The sequence below is a fragment of the Branchiostoma floridae genome, chromosome 1 (assembly GCF_000003815.2).
Source record: "Branchiostoma floridae strain S238N-H82 chromosome 1, Bfl_VNyyK, whole genome shotgun sequence".
NCBI lineage: Eukaryota > Metazoa > Chordata > Leptocardii > Amphioxiformes > Branchiostomatidae > Branchiostoma > Branchiostoma floridae.
Window position 1 is genome coordinate 11502582 of NC_049979.1, and position 11334 is coordinate 11513915.

Below are 11334 nucleotides of genomic sequence, written 5' to 3' on the forward strand. Positions count from 1 at the left end.
CATAGATATCTATCCATCCCTATTTTCGCTGCCGAGTCTCTTTCATCCCGCCTGGGTGCCATCACCCGTGGTTACCGCTTGCGCCGCCTTTTCACTTACTTTACTGCCGTTGTAAATTTGCTAGATAGTTTGAATGATTTATAATTAGGTCACACTTTTACGAGTATACTGGGGCCCGGCCGGTCAGCTTTCGGGAGCGAAAAACAGCCCGGTCGGGACCCGGTTTGGAAATGTGACCTGAACGTAATGCTGGCCAAAGATTTAAATAATCCTGTCTAATGAATTGTTCTCCCATGGCAAGCTCCGTGGATGGGGATGTCGGCAGGAGACTACCATATCTCCACAAGAACACCTGCTGGTCAGACGGGAGGCTAATCCCGACCCCCTTCCCCGGTAGCCCAGAGGTCACGACCGCAGAGGCCATGTCAGTGACCGCCTCACCTGGTCCTACTCAGGCGCTATAAATCAACCGACCCGTGACCAATGCCTTCCCACCTATATACCTAGTTCCTTGACCTCCCGGTCGTTCGGGGAACAAGGTAGCCATGAAGGTGAAGTGCTGTCTTCAGGCCCGGCTGGTTTAGGGACGTCACATCTGCTGGCGTTACACGGTAGATATCCTCGGGTAAACCGCCTGCAAATTAATCTGTGCAACACAGTCTCTCTAGTGTCCACATTGTGTTGTCCCTGTTGCAAGTCGATACCTAGCCTAGTATCCGCCTACCGTGTCTGTTTCGTCCTCTCAGCTGAGGACTAGAGATAGACAAGGTACCGCTGGCTCCCTCTTTTGGCTTGCTTCCTACGGTACTATGATATGCAATCTATTTGGTCTACTATTTATGATCATTTATTTCGGAAAAAGTAAAATTGTGAATTGCGCAGCATCAACCTTAAAGATGACTCTCTTCCTCAACAGTAGATGTAGATAGTATCAGCGCATTCTCAATGTTTTACGCCTGTAATAGCAACATTGGTCTCTTTCTAGTATTGTAGAAGTACAATAGCCAGCCGCCACGCCACGTTGAGAGTTCGAGGCAGTTTTGTTTTCCTTCCGCGAGAGAAAGTAGTCCGTTTCATGACTCAGGCGTCAACACGCGTTACAGAAAAGCTTGCCGCTGGAGTATATAACCACTTACCGTCTTAATTTCAAGTCATTTACAATATTTCAGGTTCATTTGTTACTCCTAAAAAGGGTTCGATTGACGATCTATTTACGACGTGGCTTGGCGGCTGATAGCGCCGCGTTGTTCAGTGGTTAGTGTCCCTGCCTCTGGAACTACAAGTCGTGAGTTCGGTTGCGTCTGTGTCGCTCACCCGAAGCACGTTACCGGAAACTGGTCCTGTTTCTTAGGACTTTTCGTAAGCTTTAAATGCATTTTTGATTGTCGCAAAGAGCTAAGGGGATTTGTTCGGTATAAAGAACCTGTAAATATTGTTCATAGCGTCTGTCTTCTCTGTTACGACCAATGGAATATTGGCGTTTCGGCGAGCTGAACTGGATCGAGATCACATTCCCAATATTAGAACAGAGGACCACTCTTCGTGTCTGAGCAAGGTTCTAACATCTGCTTGATAGATTAGAACTACCCTCAAATATCCCCTGAAGTTGTGACCGCAATCCCTGGAACTCTAGCCTCCTTGGCAGACTGGAGAAGCGGTGTTTATTTGGGAGGGGGGGCGGTGATTCGCGATTTTTAACAGGCTCTCTATGCTGGGAAATGGGCATTTGCCGCACCCTTTCGCACCATAGAAAACTCTTGCCCATGTTAAAATCGTGAATCAGTGCTCCCAAAAAATAAAACGCCGGCTCTCCAGAAGTCTGCAAAGGAGCTATGGGATGGGGGCAGAGTGTCGACAGGCTAAGCTGGAACAAGTTTGCGTGAGCCTGACATCAGTCACGCGACAGACGTGCAGATATCAACCTACAGTCAAAACCGAGTCTCAACGAAGAGACGTGTATTGAAACGACGACGAAACAAAAAAATCTATGCAAAATAGATTATGCCAATGTTTGTTTGTTTGTATGTTTGACCCTTTATTTATTCATGAGAAGCATGGATTGGCTCAAAGGCCTCTTTTCATTAAGGTCATGAGGGAAGAGGTAAAGGTCAGATATCATACCAGTTATATAAAAACTGCTTTTCCAGTGGCCCATAGCCTGGATGCTAAACTCGGGTCAGTTCTTTGGCCCAGGGACCAAGATAACCCGGTCAGATTTTGCCACAGCCCCTAATCATGAGTTAGACCAAAAACAACTCAGGAGGCGGTGGCAAAATTTCATCGGAGGGCAAAATGTGAAAGGAGTCGCGGAGCTCACCTGGAATGCCCTACGAAGTGCCTGACACTCCAGGCTAAGCATCCCATGGAGCCTGGAAGAGACTCAGGTGGGGGCTCGCAGTCTAACTGTAGGGGTGTTCCCAGTAAGGCATCCATGTGGCCTCATCAATTATCCAACAGGCTGAACTGATTAGAGCTGACACAGGCCAGACAGACCTAGGTTATGTGTCCCCCTGACTTTCACGTTGAGCCGATCATACTCATAGATGCCACATGGTCGCTGCCATGGGTTTCCTCTCAGAAAGGATCTACTGGAGATCCTAAAATGCCAGCAAGCTTTTCTACTACTCATATTAATGACAACACCTTATTTGTCGATCCAACTTTCAGAATGCCGTGATTGGAAAATGGGAGAGTTCAAGCACGTAAATCAGCCTCATTACCAAAAAAAATGTGTACCTACTGGCTGCAAATAATGAACCAGATGTATTATGTAGTTAATCTAAACCCAAAGATTTAGCCGTAAATGTAAATCCAAAGAGGCCGAATAGAAAAACAGTTGGTATTTATTTGAATGATTTAAAAGAATTCGTTGATAAAGTTACAGCTTTATGTAGCTTATCTAAATCCTGAGATCCAGCAGCAAATGTAAATCGAAAAAAAAGCCGAATAAGAAACTGAAAACACTTGGCGTTTATCTAAAGCATTTAATGGATTTCATCGCCCGGTCACTAACCTTTTAATGAAGAAGATATTTATTGAATGTGCACATTTGGCCATTGTCACAAAATCACAAATACGTAATATGTACATGTACGTACAGGAACCTAGTTTGTAGATTTGCCTTTTTCTCGCCTATTTGTGATAAAGGGACAGGTTTATTTAGTCCTGAGATTAAGCAGTGATTGTAAATCCAAAGAGGGCGAATAAGAACTTAAGATGTAGGTTTTAAACAAATCCATGGACATAGCTCGGTCACTGACCTTTTCATGAAAAAGACCTTTATTGACTATTGTACATATTGCACCATTGAGCTACGTACACGTCACAGGAGAGTGAGCACATAACAAATATATTCAACATAGCTATAGCTACAGAAATCTAGAAGCTGTTAGATTTTCATAAAATTGTCGTTTTGTTTAAACTTCAAGTGAAAAGGTATGCCATTCTGTCCTATTTGATCATATATCTCTTTCTCTCTCCATCTCTCTCCACGCCTCTCTCTTTCTGTATCCATTTTAGCCCATGCAAACACATGTCTGTATTCCAGAACTGATACGAGTGAATGTTAGCATGACTGCCATGAGTCAGACATGCTCACTCTCAAGGCCCAGCCGGACACTGCAGAGTAATGTGCCAGACGTGAAAGAATCGGGACACCTCGGCCCCAGGCTTGATCAGTTTGTTCAGCTCAAAACTCGAGTGGTGGGTCCTGCATGCCTCATTTCAGGAAATCCCTGGGAAGCTATTTTGTTACGTTATCGTCGGTATTTCGTGGAGCCTTTTTTTATGCTTGATTGACTTCCTGTATGTAGCGCGAGGCGTAGGTGTAGCCTCTGACAGGCTCCACAGGTCGCTGGAAAAACAGTAGAAATTTAAACAATAAAGAGATATCAGAGTAGCGACTCCCCAGGCCGAAGACTATGCTCCTCTGACTCTTATATCTGCTTATTTTGCAAATGCTTACTATAATTTTTCCAGGTAGCTGTGGAGCCTGGTAGAGCCTAGCGTACGCGGTCCTAAAGGATGTACTGTAAAGCCCCGCCATACAGGCCCTCAGTGGCGCGGAGGGCTTATCAACACTGGTCTTGCTCGCTAGTTTACTTGGTTACAGACCACCTTCACCTTGACCCAATGTTTCCCGATTGGGTTATCTGAAATGGTTATCGGCTTGCTATCATCATGGTCTGGTCGGCCGGTACAAGTACAAGATAAACGGACCTGCTGCCAGATGTCAACAACCTTGACCTGATCTCAGGCTAGCTCCACTGTGCGTCAGGAGCTGAGGATGATGGAGAGGGTGTGGACATTTTGCCTGACTAAACCCTCTGCTCACCGAAAGAGTTCCTACAATTATCATAGAGCAGGTCAAGGAGGTTGAAAAATCTTTTTAACCTCCTTGAGCAGATATAGGAGAGTTTGGCTCGGTGTTTAAGTCTTGTTTTACGTCCATCGAGTGGTCCGCGTATACAGCTGTGTGGGAAGACGAAGAGAGAAAAACGAGGACCACTTATGCTACGGTCACGGCTGGAAGAAGGGACCCCAGCAGGTAGTTTACGGGATTTTTTTTTCATACATTCGGACTAGCCCCTACGTGTCCCCGTCGTACCCTTTGTATGTGTCTATGATAGAGCGGCACACAACGGTAAGGTGTATTTGACAACCACTGAAAGAGGATAAAATCTGTTTGGCTCTGAGAAAAGGTTGAAGAAAAGGCGCCACGAATATCATTATATCTCCAGAACAGAGGCCCGTCTCTACCTATATTCTCTCTCCTCATTATGATTAAATCGAGTCATTATCTCCTCAAAACCTGGTCGATTTTCCCTCCTTCGTTTGTTTGTCTATAAGGTTCGTGTGCGTATGAACATAACCTGATGAAAGTGGCCGCGGGACAATTTTGGCACAGGACTGTCGAATGTCTTCAGTAGTTGTGCACCACTTGAGGTACGAGTAACTGTCAGATGAGAATCCGGCAGGCTCCGCATACATTCACGTGCCGGGTCCCCGCCACGCGACCCCATGGTATGTAGGATATCGTTACTTCTGCTGCCTGATCGGTGGAATAGAGACAAAGGGGAGAAGTCTGTGGTCAGGCCTTTGACTTTTATAGACACTTTAACCACACACACGTGAAGAACGGAGAATTAGATGGGTTTGGGGCTGGGCCTGACACACAAACGGCCCTGATCTCAGTAGTAGGTAAAGTAAACATTTAGGAAACCCGAAACACCTGTGTATGTGTGTGAGCCGACTTCTGACCAAATTAGAAATGAGAAAGCAGACCCCACAATTACAGCAGCCGGCTTCAGTGACCAATTTCCAATTATCGTCGTATAACAGACGAGAATGCGAAAATGCGAACGACAGGTCTCCAGTTTAGGCCGGGTGTTTGAAACCCTGAGGTGAAGTTGAGAATCACATTTTATGGATTTGCATGGCAGATGGAGTATTAGACCAAGCAGCTCGACATAAAGATGACACAACCCGAAGAAAATTGAAAGACGGAAATTGAAAAGTGCAATTTTGAAAAGTCGTTATCATCCCCTAAAATATCGTGAAGTAGAATTCTAAAAGAGTCTCCTCATTATGGAGCCCCCTTTTCACTAAAGACTGCGATTGAGCAAGCAAACGACAAATTTCGTAGAGAAATGAATCTCCTTAAATGATGTGTATCTTTCTGTCCTTTTAATCACACATTTACATCGTGCATCATATACTCTAATCATAAAATCAAACGTTATTTTTGGTCGCTGTGCGGTCGCCCAGCGATCGTCGACTAGTGCAAAGGGGCACAATGCTTGGCCTAGGTGTTGCCAGTCGCTCCATGTGTGCACTGACGGAGAAGCTGTGTTGCGCCAAAGTGTGCAAGACTTGGCTGACCAACATAGACACACAGAAAAAAGCAACAAATGTAAAACTATCCTCCCAACCGTCTGCCACACTTTCAGTCGTAGTGACAATGAAAAAGGGCATCTTGCCAGACTTCAGGCATTGGAAAGATGTTTTTATCTTTAGATTCTTGGCACAGGCGTTTTGGAAAGTGTAGCATTTCTGTAACGAATCTGAACCAAGGAGCCTGGGGTGTGCCCCCAAACAGGGGTAGGTCTGCCAAGCCGCGGCGACCGGGCCTAGGACACCGCTTAAATTTTAGTGGAAATTTCATACGGGTTCTTGGCTGTGCGACAGCGGTGCGTCGGAACGTTGACACAATTGTAATCGAAACAAATCTTCGCACTGTTTACAATGGGCACAAAGTGCACCCAGGCTTACTTACCTGCTCGGGCTTGCCGATGAAGGCGGCCGTGAGAAGACCAAGATCACTCAGGCCACACTGGCAGTGACGGAGGTACCGTCTGCCCAGCATTTCGCACTGCGTGTTGCGCGGTTCCTTGACCGGTGTCCTCGCCGCCTCCTTCGACGCTTTCTTGGCCCTTCCATCTCCGAAATACAGCAGCAGTAGAAGTATGACCGAAGGCCGCATGGTGAAAGTGTTCCGGTCAGACCTGGCGGTTGTCTGTGCGGACTGACTGATGGGACACGCTGGGCTCAGGGATGACAACCCCGTACAGACGACACAGGGCTGTTGGTCTGCTGTAGGGGACGGACCGTTGGTGTTTGTGCGTATAGGGGAAGCTGGGGTGATGGGAATTTATTTTCTTTGGTATTATATGGCTCAAAATTAGGTAGAGTATTTGAAAATGTGTTCTTATCTATTACCTCCATGAAATTTGAAGTTTAGTCAATGTCATCATTTTAGGCATCGTACATGTGTGTGTCTGTACGTCGCCAAGATAACTCAACAACGGCTGGTTTTATATTTGCTGTGCATACGTTAGTAGATTGTGACAAAAACTGGCACTTATTACACTTCTTGCCTGCTGACGGCTTTTCGAGTTGCTTTCACGTTCCCGTCCACGTATAGTGGGAGAGGAGTTGCGGAGACCGTTTTTAGACACGTGTCTGCGGAAACTCGCGAAACCTGGAGAGTAGTCGCGTGTACGTATAACATTTCTATGTCCTCCGCCCACTCCACCATCAAGCGTGTGTGTGTGTGTGTGATTGTGTGTGTGTGTGTTGTCGGGATGGATTGTCTTGAGATGTGTCTTTGTCTTGTTATGTGGGTAGGTCTGGTTTTGGAAGGGTAAATGGCCGCGTTTTCTTATGAAACGTGGTTTGTAACCGTGCGTTGTTTCCAACAGGTCTTCTCATTTCCCCATTTCTAATCTTGCCTCTTCATACTGACTCCTCTCCACAGTTAGACATATCAGTTCGCAGGTGCTAGTCTTGTTAGCAGGCTTGTCAGGGTTGTGATCAGTGGGAGTCGGACTAAAACCAACACGGCCGGAATCCAGCTTACAGTTTTCGCTCCGTTTTGACAGTGTCTGACAGTGACACTGACACATGAGGGTCGTCAGCAATGTGGTGCTGATTAGATGCCGTGTGATGGTTCCCTACTGGGAAATGCTGGGATGTTGTACATATAGCAATGGACAGGTTCGTGCCAAAGTAATCAGACCGGTAAGGATGGCAAAGTTTATTTTGCAATGTTACCGAATACGCTGACGGTGCCATTTTATTTGTATACCTTTGCAATTTTATCTGTGTGATGTCCATGGTGGAATACTACTGTTGGAATGGAATACACAAAAGGTGTATATGGTAAATGGTAAATATTCAATATAACCTCATTCTATACATTACTAGTACATTATACTGTACCTTAGTGCTATCATTTACATCGTTCTCAACATTATATTTCATGTGTTCCTTTTTTCTTGGTCTTAGACTATACCCGGGTAAGGATATAGAAATATACATAAAATAACATCTATAGACTATACACCGATACTTCACTTCATATGAAGAGACGGACATTGTATAAAATAGTCACATAAGGAAAGTTGGACCAAGTCAAAGGTGTCGCCATCTCATACTATATACACTTCATTAAAAGGAACCACACAGAGAACGTTGTGTATACGCTTCTAAGCGGAGAGTGTGACTATACACAATGGTTTCCCTGATTATCATAAGGTTGCAGCATGAAGAAAGAATTCAAAAATGAAGCTAGAAAATTTTACCTAGCAAGAATGACAGGTAAAATAATTTTAAATGTTGGTGGTTAGATCAAATTTACAGATTCAGTTTTTTGTAAAATAGCTCAAGTGAGATCTTTTTTAAAGATTTCTTTCTTTATCTTTGCAATTCATAGTTATTGTTTCCAGAATTGCACATCTGTTAAGTTGCACATGTTCAATTTGTTTTCCGCGCTCTTGTCTTTGACTTTGAAAGGCAACAAACGTACAATGCTGTCAACAGTTCTAGTGTCAAGGGAGGTCCTTTTGAAGTCACCTATGGCTTTTCCGACCTGTCTTCACCGGTAACGTCATAGTAGGAAGGGGGTGGGGCAAGACCGATGTGTGCCTGTTGGTAGGCGTGGCTCCCGGAGGGTGTGGTCGTGCGACCGTCGCTAGGTGTGGTCCCAGGCCACAGGGGCTGCATCCTGTTCGATCCGAGAGTACAAAAGGAATTATAGAAGTAATCATGTGACAAGACATTTTTGTGAAGTTGATGATTCTCATTTCATCACGTAACACAATTACCCGGTGGCCTATTGTGAACGAGCCACTTAGAAAGCTTCAGTGTCACGTCGTAGCTTGCCTATCATACGTCATATGCCATTTGCTCGTTTATTTTTGCCTTTCTACATTACTCACGATTGACCTTTTTTTTATCTAGTAGAAACCTAATATGATTCGGACTATGTCATGATACGAGCCCGGCCGGGCTGTTAATGGAAACCAAAAATAGAAATGTATACGTAAAAATATACAAAAATCAAGTATACGGCTATTTTCTTTACGTCTTGTGTAGTTTTGTGTCTTTTATATCATGGCTTTTCATTCCCGAAAGCTTTAGCTTCGGAAATGTGACGTAGGCCTAAGCCATCTGTATACAAAATATCGGCGGCTACTCTACAAGCTAAGGTTGGATGAAAATATTGATCACCTTCTTCTGATCTGCCCCCCCTTGTGGGCTGACAGCAAAGGGGCCACAATCTTTCCATCCAACATCTGCTTGAAGAGTTGCGGAAAAAATCATACCTCCAAAGCTTAAGAGTCGTAACGTATAGACGAAACTTTACCTTGCGGGGTGTGGCGGGTACTGTCCTAGTGATGTCCCTGCCAACACGGTCGGCAAGGCAGGACCTCCCTGTGCGCCAGTTACGACTGTCGGGTTCATCACGACGGTCTGCCCTGTCCCCGGCGGAACTCCCGGCGGCTGGGGCGCGGTGGATCCCACCACATGTACCGTGGGCTGTCCGCCCGGCCGGTGGAAGTCGTCATGGGCCTTTTTACAACAGCAGCCCGCCAGCAGGAGGAGAACAAGACCCACGCACAATAAGATAGGCCCTAGAAAACTGAACGGGATTCGTGGACCACTACCGCTGTATCCTATACCGGTAAAGACACAACCCTGCAGCAAAAGAACAAAGCCAGCTATGAGAGGACACATGGCCATGGCCGCGGGGTTATTGTTAGCCCGGTATCCGACATATTTGAACCCAGGTGATCTGTAGTGAATACGCCTGTTCAGGCCTGTGGGTCGGTTTAGTGATGCTCCACCTAGACCTGCTCCGTGACGACCATGGAAGCCGGCGAAGACGACACCTTGCGAATGGGCCGTGTGACTACCGGGTCCAAATGACGAGGCATCGCCGCCATGACCGTAATCGCCCCCGGCGCTACTGAAGCCACCATCGTCCCCACAACTGCTGAATCCCCCTCCTCCTCCGTCGAAGCCGCCGCCACCACTACTGAATCCTCCGTCGCCGAAGCCACCACCACCGCCAACCCCCCCACCAGAATCACAGCCCCCTCCGCCAAAGTCACCCATGGATAGTTGAATTTGAGTGTGTTTAGCGCGAGTAGCTCCTTCGTAGTGCCTTACTAATACCTCCTCTGGGCTCCGACTTACTCGAGTAAAACACCGTCCCTTAGAAATGAAGGTATACAAGTGAAACAGTCCACAGTTCTATGCATTTTTAGCGTAATAAAGTAAGGGAATCAGGGAAGACATATCCTCTATCAACACCTTCAAATCACGATATGTCAGAATGAACGTCATTTCCGTGACTCAGCAACGCAGTCTTGGTCGAGTTTACATGAAAAGCAGGGAGATCTAAACTTACATATTCTAATTATTATTTCGTCGGTGTCCCTGTTGGTAATCCTTAGCTCGGTAGAGAGCAGAGAGGACCAAACTAAGGCAACTAATACGGTGCAGAAAGATATAGGAAAACAAAAAGATGACATTAAGACGTTATCATATTGTTCATTTACCCGTGACATGTTGTGTTCCCCCGGTTGTTAACAAATTCATTGACCCTGAAGGCCACCGGTGATTATTATAGGTGTGGTGTATCTTTAAATAGGTATTGCCTAAGGTGTTTAGCAAGGTTTTTTTCTCCATAATGCCCCAATTTAATCATGGTGGGAAAAACTTTTCCGTTCAATTTAGGGCTATTAATGTGAAATTGGAGAGGGAACAATTAGAGATTATGAAAGCAGGGCCAAGTAAGCACTATATCTGAAAGTTTATTTTTGTAGATTATTTATTTTCATTTTAGCCACCCTACATTGGTAGTGTATGCATAGAAAACGACAACAAAAAGCATAAACGAAGTCCTGAACTTAAATCACATTTTCCCACCATAGGTTACAAATCCGAGGAGAGCGTATTGAGATACAACAAAGCACTAACAGAAGGTTATCTATTATTTAAGGACACCTTTTGTAGCTTCCAGTCATTGAAGGACGCTATTTCAACACCAAAAGTATGACGTGTCATGGATCCTAAATATTGGTGTATCCAATACATCATAATACTGTGTAATGCATTGTACGTACATGTAACGCTTAGACTTAGTCAAAGAGAGTATGGGACAGAAAACAAAACAACAATTTTCGCAGTAGTTTTGAGTTTCAGGTGAAGAGGTCACCTCAAAAACGACGAGCAGCTCCACACGTCCGTGTACATTCCCATGGCTAACCTGGCGGTAAGCAACGTCCTAACCGGTACAACAATCGGAATATGGAGTGTTGGCTCACATTCACACACAGTCTGCCCCGTCTGGTGGCTTTACGCGACTCTTCTTCATCTCTGCCTTACTCTCCTGGCTCGTGTGCGCTGGGGTCTATGATATGTTGAGCGTTCGCCACTCATACACACGACTGCAACAGGGCCGGCCCATGCCTCTAAGGTTCAGCATCGGAGCGAGCCCGAGCTTTCCAAACCACCTAGGTGCACCTGTCCTGTTCTTTTCCTTTGCGG

General features: G+C 45.6%; 2 protein-coding genes across 2 annotated transcripts in view; both read right to left on the reverse strand.

The window, feature by feature from the left end:
* Window positions 1-6907, reverse strand: part of LOC118428430 (angiopoietin-related protein 6-like) — a 12954-nt gene extending 6047 nt beyond the window's left edge. The window contains exon 1 of the mRNA XM_035838492.1: window positions 6275-6907. Coding sequence (XP_035694385.1) covers window positions 6275-6481 — 207 coding nt within the window. The 5' untranslated portion in view covers window positions 6482-6907. The remainder of the gene's footprint in view (window positions 1-6274) is intronic.
* Window positions 6908-8123: 1216 nt separating this feature from the next.
* LOC118422930 (ATP-dependent RNA helicase DBP2-like) lies at window positions 8124-10216 on the reverse strand. Its single transcript, XM_035830809.1, has 2 exons — window positions 9146-10216; window positions 8124-8503 (listed from the first exon to the last, which is right to left on the reverse strand). Exons 1-2 carry the CDS (start codon window positions 9895-9897, stop codon window positions 8353-8355), a joined length of 903 nt encoding a protein of 300 aa, XP_035686702.1. The 5' UTR covers window positions 9898-10216; the 3' UTR covers window positions 8124-8352.
* Between the last annotated feature and the right edge of the window lie 1118 nt (window positions 10217-11334).

Coding starts and splice junctions, on each gene's coding strand:
- LOC118422930 (XM_035830809.1), bottom strand. CDS start 9,897: ATGGGTGACTTTGGCGGAGGGGGCTGTGATTCTGGTGGGGGGGTTGGC. Junction 8,504..9,145: donor TACCCGCCACACCCCGCAAG/GTAAAGTTTCGT, acceptor CGGATCGAACAG/GATGCAGCCCCTGTGGCCTG.